This window comes from Amblyomma mixtum, chromosome 1 (genome assembly GCF_055824585.1).
Source record: "Amblyomma mixtum isolate Tamu chromosome 1, ASM5582458v1, whole genome shotgun sequence".
NCBI lineage: Eukaryota > Metazoa > Arthropoda > Arachnida > Ixodida > Ixodidae > Amblyomma > Amblyomma mixtum.
Window position 1 is genome coordinate 224,685,584 of NC_143012.1, and position 19,223 is coordinate 224,704,806.

Below are 19,223 nucleotides of genomic sequence, written 5' to 3' on the forward strand. Positions count from 1 at the left end.
ATCCGTACCTGCGCCATGGTTCAGCTGGGAGTGTAGCTGGTGGTGGTGCTTGTGGTTAGAGTTGTGGCGATGCATCTGTTATCCAATCCAATCCAATCCAATCCAATCCAATCCAATGTAATCTAAGGTAATCTAATCTAATCTAATCTATTCTAATCCAATCCAATCCAATCCAATCCAGTCCAGTACAATCCAGTCCAGTCAGGCCGCCGTTCATGTGCACCGCCGTCGCACACGGACGGCGCGAAATCGCGAAGCAATGTTAAGCCGCTGGTAGTTGGCACAGCTACTGCTTTCTAGCGACGTGAGTCGAGCCTAATCTCTTCAGCGTAACGCCACAATCGCACTCCTAGCGGAGAGCGCAGGAGTTAGGCGCCGGTGGTGGCACCGCCGCGGCTTGCGACGGCGCGAGTCGGTCGCCCTTCTCTTCGGCGTGATGTCACACATGACGTCACACAGAGGTCAACTAAAGGTCAATGGTGGCACCGCCGCGCCACGGCAAAGGCTGAAAGTGCAAGTAGTAAAGCTTTCGCTTTAAAAAGCCGCATGACCTACGAAGTTCTCACATCTGGCATGAATGCATAATATTGTGTTTTTAATGCCAAACAAACGATATTTAAGTATGCGGCGATGAACAAACTCAGAAACACGCTCAGCACTTGTACTTGCGACTTATGAGGAGGTCAGTTCGCATGTATGGAGTGAACGTAGAATACTATTCTATCCCACATAATTTCTATTTGCACATAATGGGAATAGAAATCAGCAACACAAAACAAAGCAGGTCTTCGTTTCTTCACAGTGCAGAGGTTTAAGTCGTCCTCTTCGTTCGCTACAGCTCGACAGTGCCATCTGCACGACTGCAGGTGATGTACGCTCCCCTTCGTGGCGACCGTCAGCAGCAGAGCAGCCGAGCGCCGCACTGTACCTTTATCAAGCCTGATAAGCCCCTACGCAAGAGCGAGGGCGAAGTCTTTGGCCACTGGGGCCACTCCGGCCGTGAGCTAGAGGCGGTAAAGTTTAAAGTTACTTTAAGCGGCGCGAGATGGCAGCTGCGCGGTGCGGCCCCGCAGCCGCTGCTGCCACCGGTGCCGTGGTCCAAGTACGTTTCCGGCCGATAGTACCTGCAGATACGACGCGCACGCCCAAAGCGACGGTTTCCGGCAGGTAGAGGTGTGACTGATGTCCTGACTTTCTCAGCGAATAGCATTGAAACCATGGCGAAAAGGAATCGCTGGCCGGATGAAAGCACGTCGAATAAAGTTGGAAAACAACAGTTATTTTTTATTCTTTCTCCGAGCAGCCTGGGCCGTACAACCGTTGGAAAAATTCGGCCCTGCTGCGGAGGAACAAGTCTTGGCGGTCGTAGTCGAACCGTTCCCTTGTTCCGCCGAATTCAGCTGGTGTGATATCATGAGGACAGATATCCCAAAGCTGCGAGGCGTCGTTCCCGACGAAGTGGATCTGAAAATTGGCAGTGAGAGAGAAAGCACTACTCAATTTCCTGAATCAGTCACAGGAACATAATCACAGAAGAATTACTGCCAGAGAAATTCAGTCCTTGCATAAACGTGCTGAAAAACTTCGATATACGAGCCATTTTCAGTCTTGCAACAAGAACGCCGAGTTGCCAGACTGAACTGAACACCGCCAGCGGCACTAGTGATTGGAATTAAGGAAAACATATGGCGGAACGGCAAATAACTCCCTACTGAGGCAGGTTCTGCTTTCTAGCTCTGTCACCCTTGACCGCACTCTTGCTTTTCCATCTGGCCTGTTTGGTGTTTTCACCTCAAGGGCAGTCGACAACAAAAAACACAAAATAAAGAAAACTTAAAGCAACGCGCCTTTAATGGAAACTGCACCCCAAGCTCGTAACTTGCCAAGGTTATTGACCACTAAACACAATGCTGCGTTTTAGAAAAGAATGCTTGACATAAACAACTATTTGATTGGAGGATATGAACTTTCTCAGAGATTTTAGATATTGGCACCAGGCGACATAAATTTGTTGGCCTGTCTTTAAGGAGCATGGGTTCTGTGCAGTATGGTACTGTCTGATGAACAAAGGAGACTAGTATGTGTGCGACATGAAGATCTTACCCTGGTGATAAACTTGCTCTTCAGGAAAGGCTTCACTGCTGTAAGCAGGAATTCGATCACCGGTGGGTGATTCACGATGTACACCGCCTTTATTCACATTGGCACGCAATCCTGCAAATAATCATAGAAAGTTTAGAGTAACCATGGCGGTCGTTTGTCGTGCTACGAAGTTTTCGCTCAAAAGTGAACGTGCGATTATGCTAGCTTCTAATTGAACTATACAGAAAGTAGCGCAAGTAGTGCGTTTTACATAAACACCCGGTTGCATGTTGTTTCATTTTTATTTTTTCATTTACAAATACCACAGTTCACAAATGGGATTCTAGCAGGGTGAAACACAACATAGGAGAACATGAATGCAGGCAACAAAAAGGAAGTGAAGATGAAGTATCTCACTCGTCCTTTTGTCTTTTTACAACCCCCCTGTCACTTCCTCTTTATTCTCTGCTCTGGGCAAATTCCTTCACTCTCTTTCTTCTACCTCCCATCTCCTCTTTGGTGGTGACTTTAATGCCCCTCACACACTCTGGGGCTACCCAAAAACCCTCAAACCCGGCCGCCTCCTCCATTGTCTGGCCCAGGAACGCCACCTCACCCTTCTTAATACTCCTGGCTCTCCTACTCGAGCGGGCACTGCCTCACAACGCCCTACGACACCCGACCTCACTTTCTCTCGGGGTTCACTTTCCTTTCACTGGCAGGTGACAGCCGAAACTCTTCTAAGTGACCACTTTCTCATCCATATCACCACCTCTCTCTCCCATATCCCTCGCTGTCATCCGATTATTCACACTGACTGGCATGCTTTTCGCACTAATCTCGCCTCCGACTCCTTTCAATCCTACGACGACTGGACGTCGCGCATCTCTGCAGCGCTCACGTCCAGTAGCCGTCGCGTTCGCTCTCGTTACCCAATCCAAGACCCAGATCCTCACCTTCTCCGTTTATGGCGTCGCCGTAAACGTCTTCAACGCTCCTTTCGCTCCCAACCACACAATGCCCAACTTTCCTCCCGGATCACTGCTTTGCGGGCCGAGATCGTCGCCCACTGCGCCTCCCTCGAGCACTCTCGTTGGAGTGCTCTTTGTGACCGTCTTGACTCTGCATTGCACTCGCGATCCACATGGTCTCTCTTCAAATCCCTCCTTGGCACTAAGCCTGCCCTTGCTCCCACTCTAGCTAAAGCCCTCACTCAAGGAACTCCCTCCGATGTTTTTGATCAGCTCGCCTCTCTCTATCTCCCGCCCCCTCTGGCACCCTCCTACCCGGTGTACTGCGGTGGACCTAACCCCGATCTGGACCAATCCTTCACTCTCCGGGAGCTCGAATCGGCTCTGGCTGCTAATGCTACACGCTCGGCTCCCGGTGAGGATGCCATTACATACACCACACTTCGCAACCTTCCTGACTGCGCCAAAGAATTCCTCCTTAAAACCTACAATGATGCATGGGACAGCGGCTGCCTGCCCAGCTCCTGGACCTCCTCCCTCATTTCTATGATTCCAAAGCCGGGCAAGCCTCCCTCTCTCTCTAACCTCCGCCCAATCTCCCTGACATCATGTGTTGGTAAGACCCTTGAGCGAATGGCCCTGACTCGCCTCTCTAATTTTCTCGAGACGAGGGAGTTCTTCCCTCATTCTCTCATCGGCTTCCGACGCCACGTCTGTGCACAGGACATGTTTCTTGTTCTCCAGCACACGTTTCTGTCACCTACCCCCTCTCAAATTCACGCCCTTGTGACCGTCGATGTTCGCAAAGCCTTCGACGGTGTTTGCCACGACCACATCCTTTCCCAACTCGCCTCCCTAGACTGTGGCTCCCGCATGTACTGTTATATCCGCTCATTCCTCTCTAAACGTGTCGCTCGCTTTCGAGTCGACACCTATCTGTCCGACCCCCACAACCTCACCCGAGGCACTCCTCAAGGTGCGGTTCTCTCTCCTACCCTTTTCAATCTTGCTATGGCCCCTCTCGCCTCCCAGCTAGCTGAAATTCCCGACCTGCATCATATATTTTACGCCGATGACATCACTCTCTGGTGTTCATCTGGATCTCCCGGTCACGTACAGGACACCCTGCAACGTGGCCTAGATCTCATCGACTCCTTTCTCACCACCGCTGGCCTCTCTCCTGCTCCTGAGAAATCCGAGCTTCTCCTTCTCAGCCATTCCTCCTACCAGCGCTCACACAACCACTTCGTCTCTCTCCACCTTTCTGGCTCTCCCATTCCTGTCGTCACACAGTGCAAAGTTCTTGGCTTCCCTTTGCATGCGGCTAAGAATGTGCAATCCCTTCACCGCGCTGTCACCACCTGCCACTCTGTAACTCACCTCCTGCGGCGCGTGGTCACTCGACGCTCAGGTCTCCACGAGGCTCACGCGTGCCGAGTTGCCCACGCGCTGGCCCTCAACAAGGTCTTGTACTTTGCACCCTACGCTTCCTTCACTCAGACTCAACTTAACGCTCTCGAGACTGCTCTTGTGGGCCTCTACAAGGCAGCTCTCAACCTTCCTATCACTACCTCTACCACTAAGCTCTTTGCCACAGGCCTCTTCCATCCTCTTCGTTCTCTTCTCAGTCTCCATCGTGACTCGCAGCTTGCCCGGCTTTCCCTTACCCGTCAGGGTCAGTGGTTATTGACTCAAGCGGGTATCTCGCCCATTCCAATCTCCCCGTTTACCTCTCCTATTCCCACCCCCGCCCCCAATCTTCGTATCCTTCCCCTCCCGACCAACATGTCCCCCGTCCTGCACGCCGGACGTCGTCATGCGGCCGCACAGCACCATTCCCCTCTCTTTGATACCCAGGGTGTAGCTTACACGGATGCCTCCTTCGTGGCTCCTCGAGGTTCCTGCGGCTACGCCCTGTACCATCCACACCTCCCTGCTCCTGAAACCCACACCAGCGGGCCGTATCTACACCCTCCAGACGCATTGTCCTTCGAGGTCCTCGCCATTGCGCATGCCCTCCAGTCATTTTCCCTCCTTCCCTCTCTCCAAGAGTACACAGTCTATTCGGACTCACAAGCCGCTATACACCACATACAGAAACGCACCCTGACCCCTTCTCTCCAACAGGAGGTCGAACGAGCGGTCTCCGCACTGCAGCCTTCCATCGTTTTCCTCCGCTGGGTCCCTGGGCATTCAGGGATTGACGGCAATGAGCTGGCCCATCAGCTCGCCCGCGACACACTTTTCCGGGCACCGTTGATCCCCTGGCCCAAGCCCTCGGAGGACGGTGGGAGACTCACCCTTCGCCGCACCATAAAAGAGGTCTACCTTGAGCTCCGCCTCGACAAACGCCTTTACCCTCCCCCTCATCCATCACTCACGGTGCCGGAGTCTCGCCTTCTTCGGCACATTCAGATGAATGCAGTTATCACCCCGTCCCGCCTCTTCCTCTATCGCTATCGATCGGACCCTTCCTGTCCCAACTGCCCCTGTATCTATGCGGACCTGGCCCATTGCCTATTCTATTGCCCGGCTGCTCAGCAGTCGGGTTCCTTCCCCCCACCCTCTCTATCCATCACCACCTGGCTCGACTGGCTTGGCGCTGAAGGGGAAGAAGAACAGCGGCTTCTGGTCGCCCAGGCGGTCGAAATGCTCGGCCTGTAAATTATGGTTGATTAAAAGTCTTTTACTACTACTACTAAGATGAAGTACACTGCTCGAAATGACAACATTGACAACGTCGTGATATAATAAAAGCGGTGCGAAAGAGAAAAAAATACTTCAGTCTGCAAAAGCATTTACCGAGATTAGCAGCGAATAAAGGAACGGAAGACTGAGCAACTTCGACATTAGTCAAGTTATTCAATTAAGATAAAATTTAAAGGAAAAAAAAGGAATATATAAACGTGAGGTTTCCACAGCGCAAAACGAAGAGACAAGACAATAGCGCTTGTGTCTTGCCCATTAGTTTTGCGTTATGGAACATCATGTGAATCACCCACTATCCCGAATCATCACCTTTCTAAGGAATATTTAAAGGAGTTTCTTTTTACGCGGAATGGTGTCATTGTTAGTTGACGCGTCTGCTTCGCGGCATAACTAAAATAAAATGTAATTATATCAGAGAGGTGAGCATCGTAATATCTGTTTACAAGTTGATGCATGAATTTTAGTCAAGAAACTCAATTACGCGGTATTAATGCAGGCAAGGTGCTTGTTTTAAAAGTTGTGTTACTGATATGCGGGAGAAGTTAAGAGTGAACCGAACCGCCTTATTCTGCACCCATTCAAGTTTTTTAATTTTAGTTTGTTCGAAGGATCTGGGATAATTGTTGCAGTCTAGTACAGGTCGTATAATTGAGTTATATGCTAGTAAGTGAATGGACAGTTTTAATGTTATCATGAAAGAAATCAAATTTACGACAGGAATTAGTGGTTACTTTATCGTTGTGTTGATTCCATTTGAGGTTGTGAGTTATCAACAGACTAAGATACATGTATTCCATTACTCCAGAAAGAAAAATATTGTGAGCCGAGCAATTGAAGTAAACGCATCCATTTTGTGTGTGATGCACATAAAAAACAGTTTGCTCAAAATTTACCATCTGCCATTCTTCACACCAGACAACAACCGTCCGAAATGCATCATTTAGCGGTATTTGATCCGAGGTGGGTTTCTGTTTCCGAGTGTAAAATACAGTCGTCTCCATATAGATTGACTTTTACGGGGAGGTGATTTCTAACATCATTTATATAGAGAAAACGAAGAGGCCCTCGAATAAGGCCCTAGAGAATGCCAGAATGAAAGGAAAGATTCTTGTAGTCATGAGTGTTAAAAGTAATGATTGCTTAGGTGCACTAAGTTAATCTGAAATACAAATAATTAGCTGAGGACTTTAAAATATTTTGTTTAATTTATGAAGTAGTTTGTGATGGGAGACTTTGCCGAAATCTTTTTAAAAGTCCATTAATATGGCCTTTCTGTCACCGTTATTTCTAGAATTGGCGTAATCTTGCACTGTTTGTACAAAATGTGTTATTGTTGTGTAGCCTTTAAGTATTCCATGGTGATGAATTTTTAAAATGTTGCATTTCTGAAAAAAATTCAAAAATGTGCTTAACTGACACCGTGTGTTTTTTCATCCGCCTCAACAAAACAACTCCCCTCTTTGCTGATGCTCTGTTTATTATGGACCGGTTTCATTTTTATAAAGGCGATTAATTAATTAAGGCGATGAGCTGCAACGCATGCTTGAAGGCCTCAAAAAGTGCAACCATAGGCCTAAAAAGTTCTGCAAACATAGTTTACGATAGATAGTCGGGGACAGCGAAAAATGTGGAGGGAAACCTTTACAGGCCAAGCAAAATACTCTGATCCTGACAATTAAAGGGAAATGGCCACTAACAAAACTACACTTTGTGTGCATTCGGAAGGCACCCAAATTAAGAGCAGCAGACGATCTGTGCTATCTCTCAAAACAAAGTAATGCAGCAGTTGTGCGCTCGCCGTGCTGACCGAAACCTTGATTTCAATCCTGTAAAAAGCTTGAAGTAACGAGGACCACGCAATCAGTGAAGCAAAATAAGATGACGGGGGTAATTAACGTTCAGATGCAGGATGAGACCGATGCGGAAAGAAAAAAAGAAGTGAGTATTTCAGCTGAAATTAACAGGAACAAATGCACTTGAGGAGAACACGTGATACAAGATAGAAATGACGGCACATTACAGTAAAATAGGGGATGCTGAGTTGATGGCGTGAGAGTTTGAAGGAAAGATGATGTGATGAAAGTTGCTGACAGAAGTTGGCCGCAGTTGGATTAGGAGACGGAATAGACGTGTTTTTCCTGCAGTAGACGTGTCCTGGCTGAAAATGCTGGTAATATTTTTGGGCGAATTGTTTTCAGTGTGGTATAGCAAAAAGTAGCGGTTTGTGCTTAACGCTTGCAGAAAATGCGAGTTCAGTTTGCTTTCTTAGGCCTCCATTTGTCCTTCCTTGAGTGTGGCTTGCTTTTATTGACAATCTACCTTATTACAGAGCTCACTATGGACCATACAATTTCTTGCTTGAGTGGGCATTGAGCTTTCAAATATGAACGTTACTTCAGGTGCACTTATTTAAATGCTTGGAAAATGTTTGTGCGACATCCACTGAGCTAAACTGTGTGGCATATAATGCTTTAAAGAGCATGCTAAAATCATAGGCGGGTACACTTAAATATTGCCCTGAGGCCTAAATACACGACCGTTCTTACCTGAGTGAACTGAGCCAACTTAATCAACAATGACGGCGTCAGCTGCGTCAGATGATGGAAGCTTAAGCCCTTCATGTCTACGATGCCGGTTGCGCCATTAATTTGTGTGACGTCCTCAAGAATATTTCTTCCAGCCAGCAGGAACGCTGCTCTCATCAAGTCTCTGAAAGAGCACACGCTAGGTTTCTAGGCTCCTGCAATGAAGATTTGGTAGTATTGTTTTAATGACATCGTGCGAGCGCAAACCTTATCAAAACAGATATGAACTTCCTGTAAGCTGAGTGATGGAAGTAGATTTAGACTATAGAAATAGGTATTTCAAAATTGTTTAATTGGACGAGTATTGCGCATCTGGAGAAGGAAGTGCCTCTTGACTTAAAAGAACCGCGCTCATCATTGTTATCACAGAGTTTCAGTTGGCTCATAAATAAAACGTCGCCCGATGATGGTTTGCGTTACCCCGACCATTTTATTTATACACGCGAAGTTTTTAATATCACCAGGCCACTCAATTCTGCCATCCTCAACTATATTACCCTTTCCTCTATGCTGACTGATAACAATCTAAACGACTGCAGGTTGTCAGGTTTGTATGAGCATACGCTATTCACCATGCGCTCATCAATTCGTTTTTCATATCTGCTACGCTTCCGCAGTCTTATTTCACACTTCTTGCTTAGCTGCTCACTTCCGCTCTATATCGTAGTACTAGAATACATTGCTAATTTAATTGGACATGAGAAAAAAAAAAGAGACGGAGGAGTCAGTGAAATAAGGCGGAGAAAACAGGCGTGGTGGTCGAGTGTTCCGAATTAATTTTGACCATACGGGGATCTTTAACGTTATCTGACATTGCAAGGGCGTATTTTACATTAGGTCTGCAGAGAAACGCGGCCGCCGAGGCCGGAATCGCATCACTCATCTTCGTACTAGGCTGGTAAATCCCGTAACCTCCGAGCTATTACTGCGGGCATAAGGAGACAGTGCAGAGACTGCCGTGGGGTGGAAAGTAATGTGGCGGACACCCGTAATGGCACAGCGGACGTAGGCTCGTGCACTTCCTCACAAACGTCCACCTCTTTGTTCTTTTCTTCTGTTATTATTCGCAATGCCCGCAGTGCCAGTAACAATGCGGCTGTACCGCCTTCACTGCGCTTCCACGAAGCGCTATACACGAACTTTAGAACTACGTTGTTGCAGCGCTGACAACTCTGCCTGATATGGTGTTCTGTTGCTCAGTGCGAAAAAAAAAGGTATAAGACCTGCGACTTAGAACCACGTTTGTATTAAAGGTCTGTATTATTCTGTTGGTTCTGATCTATGATCTCCAGAATGTGGCACACAAAAAGGGGCTAAAACGTATCCTAAAAGAACTTCTTGACTTGAATTCATGAAGCACAAAAACGAATCTTATGCTAGAAGAAGCAAAAGTTGAAGGAAGAGTAGCCATGTTTACTGAGGTTAGATGAAGAAGAAAACATGTTGCGCATGACCTTTTCTTTCCAGTGCTATTCATGTTGCGAATTTTAAAAGAGACTGCCAACTCGGGGAACTGAACACTTCGGACATTCAGGATATGATTGGCTCAAGTAGCATATGCTATAAACAAATGAAAGGTCCCAAATGGTAGTTCAGGCGCACTGAAAAAGTTGCAAGGATGAAATAAAAATCAGCAGAGAACTTAGATAGACCCGAATGGAGAGGAAAGAGTATTTTAATGGGTTCATCACTTTATTTGAATTTTCCCTGAAAGATCAAAACTCTTATTCATTCCTGAGCTACAACTGAGAAATAAACTCAGTGAAGTGACTGCGAGGGAAAGTGTCTCGATGAGCCATTTCACGCTTTTAGCCGTTTAATCGCACAGGCTAAACGGCCACAGGCCGGCGAGTATTTTAAAAAGGGACGGTAACCAAAAAAAAATTCCTTAGGGAGCATCACGCTAATGATACTCATGGCGAGCGAGAGCAGGGATTTTCTGAGCTCAGACTGATGCAGACATACCCAACAATTCTGGAGAAAAACATTTTTGAACGAGAACCAGTTTATCAACGCATTTTTTGCATATATTATAAGTTTCACTATAACAATCATCATATCCGCAGATCTCCCGTCGTCAGGCTTGCATTTTTTTGCTATTAACGTTTTTTGCTTTTGTAGAAAGCTTTACTAACTAGTATTCTAAGACAGTCTTAACTGCTCGATGACAGCAATGGAAACGCTACAAAAGGAACATTTTGCTACATATCGGAAGAATAGATCATTGCCTTCAGCATTTTCATATCAGTAACTTACAGTTTTCCAATATTTAAAAATTTCCCCCCAAGCATGTTGGACATGGAAGTGACGCGTCCCATGCAGCGCCCTTCTGAAATTTGCTCAAAACAACTAGTTCCTTCAAAACCTACCTAGCCTTAAGAGCGCCACACTTCTTCCAAAGGCATCCGGTTGGGATGAAACCATTAGAAGTTCGTTGTCGTGGCAAACTGTCTTGATAGGGACGTTCTCCGGAGTAAGGTCTTCGAAGAACTCTGGAAGGTTTTGGCGCATCTGGGAGAATTTTTTTACCATCTCGAAGGCCTTTTGCACGCGGTACTTCCGGGCGCGAAGGAACGGCACCAGAAAGTCATCGTCTGTAGGGATATTGAGTGATGAAGTGTCTGCAAAGGAATTAGACAGAAATAAAGTTACTGGTGCCGCTTATTAAAAGCCTCATTTTTCTCGATTCATTTTTCATCCTTGTTATGCTGGTAATAACCACTTTCTGACTGTTTGAATTTCACAGGTTCTGGCAACCGTGATGGCGCTATTGAATGTTGAAGAGGCGAATTAAAAATTACAGAAAACAACCCCTACGAGGTACAACCTTTACTTTTTATACTGCAAAGTGTACCGTGAAGTTCCCTCGTCCGCCATAGCGTCCCTCATAGCTGGTAGGGAACACGTGGTTACCTAGACGGGATGGATGGATGGATGGATGGATGGATGGATGGATGGATGGATGGATGGATGGATGGATGGATGGATGGATGGATGGATGGATGGATGGATGGATGGATGGATGGATGGAGGGAGGGAGGGAGGGAGGGAGGGAGGGAGGGTAGGAGCGTCCCTTTTGCAATGGGAGTGGAGGCACTTTCTTTAATTTTTTAACTGTGTTATCAATCGGTCTCAAACTTGGACATTTTCTTCAAATACATTTTCAGTCCTACACTTGTAACCTCATCGTCCTCATCGTCCTCAGCGTCGTCCTCGCCTGTATGTCTCTTCAACGTCCTCGTTCCCTTTCAGCTGCTAAAGTATGCGATCATAAACCAACTAGCTCACCAATCCACCTTATTAATGTAACCTCATGTCACCTCTCTGCTTTTGAGCCACCAATCTTGAAATCGCTCTTTTCTAACTCCCACAGCAGATTTATTTGCATGACCACTGTTAGCCCTAAACCCAGCGCCTCAGGAAGAGTGACTTTGCCTGCATCGACAACTGGATGGATACCATCCCACTCGAGTATGAAGTGTTCAGTTGTTTCGACAGATTTATCACACACACCAGATGTGTGATCTTCTTTAAATTTGTTTTTGTAGCTGCGCGTTCTAAGACACCCGGATCCAGCTTCAAAGAGTAGGACACTGTCTCTTGATTTATCATAGAACGATTCCTTCCTAATCTGCATTTTCCAGTATTGATGTAGCTGTGCATTATGCTTCTTTTTCAATGAATTAATTCAGTTTTCACCTTCAGCGTTTTTCACTTGTCGTTTAATGCTGTTTATTTCTTCGTCCTTGTGCCCTGCATACTTACTAACTGGTTTCCTAATAGTTTTCCAATATTGTGAGTCAACTGTCTTTCTGTGTAAGTAACAGGGCCGTTGTGCTGTGCTCTTCCATTAGCAGGATGGTGCCGAAAGAATCATAGCATACGCCTCGCTACTTCTTACCCGTGCTGAATATACCGATTCCACTACCGGCAAAGAATGTCTCGCAGTGGTTTGGCGACCGATTGAATTCCGACAGTACGTGCACGGCCGGAACTTTCATGCCATAAGCGAGCATCACCCTCTCTGCTGGCTTACCAACTTACGGGACCCTCTGAACACCTCGCAAGTTGGAGCTTACGTCTTCACGAGTTTGATATTCCCTTGGTAACAAATCGGGGTGACAGCAAAAATATGCTGACTGCTTGTCGCTGTCTCCAATAGAGGTTCAGCGCGAAGATGAAGAACTGGACTGGCACCTTATCGCAGACGCAGCAACTGTTTCAGAGCAGCAACATCAGGACCGGGTGGTTAAACCTACCATTGATTTCCTAGAAGCGCTGCCGTCCCTTCGCAAGAGCGCAATCCTCCTTCTGTATGCGCAGTGCCGTTTTGTACAAATCAAAGTTTTCTTCAACGGGAAGAGGCTTTTCCTCGTCGTTACAGAGCCTCTCCCAGAGGCAATGTTGCAGTCGAGTCATGAAGGATGGACCGGCAGTCACCCAGACTACGCCAGTACTCTGGCCAAAATCAAACAAAGATATCACAGGCGCTTACGGCGACAGTTCGACACTACGTCCGCACGTTCCGCGATTGACAGCGATGAAAAACACCGCCTGCCAGGCCAGTTGGGTTATTACATCCTGCCCAAGGGGCACGCGCGCTGTTTAAACAAGTTTGCATGGATCTTCTGGGCCATTTAGTAACTCACAACAAAGGAATATTATACTGAAAGGAAAGGAATGGCAAACGCATAAAAATTAGCAGAAAGGAAAGAAAACCCACCTAAAAAAGATTAAAAGAAAAACAACTCTCGTAAATGCTTGCGTACAGAAATTGATAACTACAGTGTCAGTGCAGAGGTCACAAAAATAAAGAATAAATATATAGCTGAAGAGACATTGTCTGCTAGGATGTGTATTGGTTTGGTTTATTGGGGTTCAACATCGCAAAGCTACTCAGGCTCTGAGGGACGCCGTAGTGAAGGGATCTGGAAATTTCGACCATCTGGGCTTCTCGAACGAGCACTGGCATTGTACATTACATAGGCCTCTTGAATTTCGCCTGCACCGAAATTCGACCGCCGCGGCCGGGATCGAACGCGCATCCTTCGGGTCAGCAGTCGAGCACCGTAACCACTGAGCCACCGCGGCAGCCGCTGCTTGGATGCTTGTCTTGACCAGTGCAGACAATCTTACTCGTTCTTGCATTCAAGTTCCATGCACTTGGCCGGCATAAATATAAGGGTTATGAAATGCAGCAAGCGTGAAAAAAGATAAGAGCAGTGAAAACATACCTTCTATCAATCGCCGTAAGTACTGCAGGGATTTCATCTTTGTTTCTGGTGTCTCGCCAAGTTCAATCCTGGCTGTTTCTTCGAGGCTCGGCTGTGGCCTTCGCTGTGCTGGTGCCTCAGCTGCCTCTCCCATCATCATGACTGCGAACGTCGAGGCGGAAGCGGTTTTCTGCTGTTTCTCGTTCATTTTGGACTTGACTTCAGCAGCAGAACAGGTTGCTCCCTTGTTCTTCTTTTGAAGGCTTACTGCAACAAACATGGAACTGATGTTACCTAACTTGGAATGTTCACATTGTACACATAATCTATAATGCGAACCGAATGGTAGGCTACTTAAGATGCAACTTCTCCGATGCACCTTCCTTAAAATTACTCCTTTATAAGACTCTAGTAGGGCCTAAACTCCAGTAGTGCCTAGACTCGACTACGTCGCGTCAATTTGGGGTCCAGGTGGAAAGATAACGAAGACATTCGGAATGGTTCAGAGTAATTTTGCTTGTTTCATTCTTTCGAACTTGTGGGGACGCACTCGTCCCCAGTGGTTTGCTTTCCCGCAATGTACCCTCAGCTCGTTCTCTATGGTTAGCTTCCCCGCAATGCACCCTCATTAATTGTCTTATATTAACTAACAGGGGAGGGCGCTGGCGTCGCAGCGCCACCAGCGCCGCGGATGGCGTGTTTGTTGCACGCGCGCGGGGGAGAGACGGGCCTCTCCTGCTCGGCACCGGGAAAGCGCGCTGACGTGTCGCGCGGCTCCGCTCTTCGTCGGCGGCGCTCCATGACTGGAACATGCTCCCACCAGCCCATCCCGTCCGGCCGGCCTCGGAGCTTCCCTCTGCCCTACCGTGGGCGAACATTCGCTCGTAACCGTGCTGGTGAGTCGGAAGTCCTCGATTCCTCAGCGTATTCTGTTGCTAGCTCGCGTTATTGTTGTTGTAGCAATAAATGCCTTGTTTGTGTCAGCCAGTGTGTCGTTCCTTTTTTTCCACAGAGCAAGGCCTGCCGTGGTCGGCGTGCGCTCGGTAGCGTACGCGACCACGGGGTGGGATCCGGTGGTTTTGAACTGTGTCAGCCGCGCTTAAGCGGGGAGAACGTATTTGCCTCGCCCAATTAAAACCCCACATCTGGCAACCAAACGTGTGGCCCGCTTTTGGAACATTGGACGTCTGTCTTTTCGGTTCAAGGAACGCTCTTTGTTCGGACTTGACAAGGGCTAGGCCTAGCGTGAATTTTGATTGATAGGGTCTGCGGCATGCTTTCTTGAGTGTGAGGTGTATTGCGCTGCAGCATGTTTGAACTTTTCTACATGCTCAGCACAAGTTTTTCTTTTCCGGAGTACCTTCAGCTCGAGAACCACGTGGTCCGCATCGAGAGAGGGCGAGGCCTAGCGCCCGCGGAGTTTCCGAGCCCGGAGTGAGTGCGTACGGAAGCCGCGTGGGTGGTCCGAGTTTTCTGTATATATTTTCTCGCTGTCTCTGTTTTGACTCTGGCAGTCGCGGCTCCGGGAGCCGGGTGGCATAGGCCCACGGGTGCCGCTACGAGCACCGGGAGCTCCGACGCTGTCCAATACGGTGGGTGCCGACCACTCAAAAGCTGCTTTGTGCAGTGAGCGGGTAGGACCACCCCACAAAGCTGATGTCTCCTCCAGACTGCGCGCATATAACCCGTTTCAGGTCTTTTTTTTGTTGAGGGTAGGTGTCATATGGTAGTGAGGCCTAAGGCTTTTTCAGAGCTGCCTGACACCATGTTAGAAGAGACACGACCAGCGGACCGTGGTGTTGAGAGGGGGCGCACTTTGCTACCCACCCGTTGTGTAACCTCGCATGAACTGATCAGTCTCGTTCAACTCAAGAAAGGGCTTTGCTCACTCGAACTTTGCGTTGCACAGCCGCGTGACATGATTTGCTAGGGAGTTGATCATGGAGCCACGAGGACCTTGCGAACGCCGTTTCCCCTCCCGTGACCTACGTTAAAGGCATGCGGAGTGCGTGTCGGAAATCTTGCAGATCCAGTGGAGTCCTCAGGCTTGCTGTCCTGTGCTTCTCGCTGCCGCCTGCTGCGACGGAGCTGCCTGTATCCTGTTTGGCGCATCCATCAGGGGCGGCCGTAGCAAGGCCAGTCAGCAGTCACCTCCTGCTGCTGTTACCCTTGCGGACTACTGCAGAATCCTGGCCTGCAGTGATCAACCGGCCTTCTCTTCGCGGGCCTGCGGACACGTAGTCCGCGGGCCATGCGAGTCGTCCCAGCGGAGACCTTCACGCCACCTTCGGAATACCGCGGAAGTTTGCATGGACGCTGTCGACGTGACCTCCGCTGCACGACCTGCCTCAGGTGCATGAAGACCAGGAGACTCCTCCATAGCATGTACTTGCAGGCGCGTGGGTCTATTTAAGGTTGGGGGGATGTGGGGACGCACTCGTCCCCGGTGGTTCGCTTTCTTGCAATGCACCCCAACTCGTTCTCTGTGATTAGCTTCCCCGCAATGCACCCTCCTTAGTTGTCTTACTTTAACTAACAGGGGAGGGCGCTGGGGTCGCAGCGCCACGAGCGCCACGGATGGTGTGTTTGCTGCACGCGCGCGGGGGAGAGACAGGCCTTTCCTGCTCGGCACCGGGAAAGCGCGCGGACGTGTCGCGCGCGGCTCCGCTCTTCGTCGGCGGGCGCTTCCGGGTCAGAGCATGCTCCCGCCAGCCCATTCCGTCTGGCCTCGGAGCTTCCCTCTGCCCTACCGTGGGCGAAAATTAGCTCGTAACCATGCTGGTGAGTCGGACGTCCTCGATTCCTCAGCGTTTTTTGTTGCTAGCTGGCGTTATTGTTGTCGTAGCAATAAATGCCTTGTTTGTGTCAGCCAGTGTGTTTTTCGTTTGTTCCCTCCGAGCAGGGCCCGCCGTGGTCGGCGTGCGCTCGGTAGCGTACGCGACCACGGGGTGGGGTCCGGCGGTTTTGAACTGTGTCAGCCGCGCTTAAGCGCGGAGAACGTATTTATCTCCCCCAATTAATACCCCACAAACTATACCAGAACAAGTATCAGTGCCATGAAATTTAGCTTTACCTTACCATCCCTGCTACAATTGTATAACTAGGAGCCATTTTTCCCATTTTTTCATCTGTTTATTTTATGAATGCATAGATAACACTGTATATCTCAGAGCCATTTTTTACATATTTTTCTGCCTCATTAACTCTAATTTTTAATTTGATTTGCTGATTTGTTGTTTAATCACTTTTGTTGATAATGCCTTATTGGCTTTGAGGGTATACTAAATAGAAATTGGAGGAGCACTTGAGCTCCACCTTAGAGGCATGGCGCGATAGCGTTCATGGATTAATTAATGTCCATATATATAGAATTAGTTACTCTCGACTTTACATTCATATATCTCTGGGAGTCATCATCAGTCCCGGTGCAGTGGTGAAGCGTTTAGGCGATGCACTAGCACCCTGCCATGGCAGGTGCTCCCAGCGGTGGGCGTTGTGTGGCACATGTTGCTCTTCCCGACAGAGGAATCATTAATTTAAACGCCACCTGCCAATGAGTTCAGTTTACTCACAATCACATTAGCAGTAGCACCGCCGGCGGTAGAGGAAGACGTTACTTTCCCTACAGCATTGATGCAAAGGCATTGGCGGTATATGAAACAAGAAAAGAAATGATTGATGAAAACAAACAAAACTTTGTTTGAATATGGCACTTCGTGCTTTTTTACCACTCGTTGCCACGAAGTGAAATTACACGAATGTATTGCTTGTAGGTTGTCCACGTCTATTGACACAACAATCTACGGAGAAAAAGTAGTTTCACGCAGCTTTGGCTTGAAGCCGCGGTGGCGTGGTGCCATTTCTCATAAGTCAACGCCATTCGCACTCCACATCTGTTCGCGTCATTGCATGTAATGCGTCCTTATACGCGACATGTTGCATCTTGTCACGGCTCGCGGTAAGGATCGTTTGCTCGGAACAAAAATTTCAGTGTAATTAAAGTACATAGATCATCGAATGTTTTAGCGCCGCAAGCAGTGAGTTTGGGCTTTGGGCGTACATACGGCCTGGAGCTAAACACTACTGAGCACACGCTTAGTTTTCGCTAAGACCCTTTAGATCAAGGGTACTATTGTTTTCTAAAGATTTGTGTTAGCATGCCTAGGTATCTGGTTATTATATAATGAAGGCATTAGAAGCTGAACATGCTCATGAGCTACACTTGCGGACAAGAGAAATGCTTTCCAATGCCCAAATATGAACGTCACTCTTACGGCAGCTGCAGGAACGCTGTCCAGGGACGAGCACAGCAGGACGACAGTGACTGCTTGTGTCCGAAGCGTGGCGCATATTGCGCTGGCTACGTTTTGTCTGAGCTTGACAGGCGTATATTTTACTGCCTACACCGCCATCCGGCCCAAACAGCTAGACAAGTGGTGCTGTTTACTTTTTTTCCACTTGTGCTTGACAGGTATCCGATGGACGGCCTTTGCGACGTCCTTGAATTTTCGAGAGCCAAAGCTTTTGTAAGCCTGAACGCTAACGGCGATTGTTGACAGAGACAGGGGGCAAAAGTTACCGATGCTTAAAGTTCATCGTCTGAGGAAATATCTTACCTGAGCCACCGAAAGCACCGCTGGGTGAAAGCGAGCCATGGAAACCATAAAACTGTCTCATCTGAAAAAAATGAACAGCGGAATGAGCCCGAGGAGCACACGGGCAGAATTCACTGATGGAAGGAGAGAAGAACAGAGAAAGCGAATGAGATTTTTAATTAATAGCGGCCTCACGCTCAAGGAAAGAGGCCCAGTGAAAAAAAAAAAAGCTGTTTTCCATTATTCACTAGATGCTGTTTTAGGCGAAAGTACGGCCGCCGACGGCGGGGATGGAATACTTATCTGTGCCCGCACGGAAGTGACTTTGAGCTGTTTTAGGACACTCCACGTGGCTGTTTTGATTTGCTTTTGCTCTTGTCTCTACACAGGACATGTAGAGTCTACTAATTTGGACCGCCAGTGAGTATCCACTTGCATTAAGAAGGGAAGAAAACTTTGAAAATGAGATTTTGGAAGAAGAAGAATGAACGACCAGGGAACTTCTCGCAACTCAATTGGAAATTGAAGCGGAAAGAATTGAGCGAGCTCCGTGCATCGTTAGGAGCAACTCTGAAAGCATTTGTGCTATTGTAATTAAGTTCCTCAACTTCAGAACAACCGCCATCTTAAGCAAAGCCCAGAAATTAAGAACGTATTTTCACCTAAAGTATGGATTGACGAAGGCTTTTCGGAGAAACTGCAAGTGGCACGAAAAAAGTTAATGGAATTCGCGGAGGCTTACGCAAGCGAAAGCAAATTTCTATTGTCGCATGCTAAATTGAGTATAAACGACATAATTTGTAGACGCGACAATATCCATGAATGTGCTTTAGCATGAAGCCGATACCAGTGTTTTTTTAAGTAATTACCCCAACCAGTCTTTTCAGAACCTATGCGTTTGAGTCCCTTAGACCGATTACATTACCTATTGCTAATTTTCGTAGTTTGCTACCTAAACAAGGATGCTTGGTTTCTATCATTGACACGTGTAATACGGAGGTTATTCCGGAGTACCACTTTGGCTTGGGCTAGTTAGTTCATACCTATGTTTGGGCGAATAAACGTCAC

The 19,223-nt window shown here is 47.9% G+C and overlaps 1 protein-coding gene across 1 annotated transcript; it reads right to left on the reverse strand.

Moving 5' to 3' along the window:
* Positions 1-1,263: 1,263 nt before the first annotated feature.
* LOC149371054 (clavesin-1-like) lies at positions 1,264-18,425 on the reverse strand. The gene is made up of 6 exons (XM_089564499.1): positions 18,177-18,425; positions 13,582-13,827; positions 10,717-10,968; positions 8,309-8,502; positions 2,104-2,214; positions 1,264-1,464 (listed from the first exon to the last, which is right to left on the reverse strand). The coding sequence occupies exons 1-4, from the start codon at positions 18,235-18,237 to the stop codon at positions 8,495-8,497; spliced, it is 567 nt and encodes a 188-aa protein (XP_089420625.1). The 5' UTR covers positions 18,238-18,425; the 3' UTR covers positions 1,264-1,464; positions 2,104-2,214; positions 8,309-8,494.
* Between the last annotated feature and the right edge of the window lie 798 nt (positions 18,426-19,223).

What these genes read in the sequence shown, in the direction of transcription:
- LOC149371054 (XM_089564499.1), bottom strand. Translation starts at nt 18,237, where the DNA reads ATGAGACAGTTTTATGGTTTCCATGGCTCGCTTTCACCCAGCGGTGCT. An exon ending in CGGTGCTTTCGGTGGCTCAG is followed by an intron (nt 13,828 to 18,176) that starts GTAAGATATTTC and finishes TGTTTGTTGCAG; the next exon opens with TAAGCCTTCAAAAGAAGAAC. An exon ending in CTTACGGCGATTGATAGAAG is followed by an intron (nt 10,969 to 13,581) that starts GTATGTTTTCAC and finishes ATTCCTTTGCAG; the next exon opens with ACACTTCATCACTCAATATC.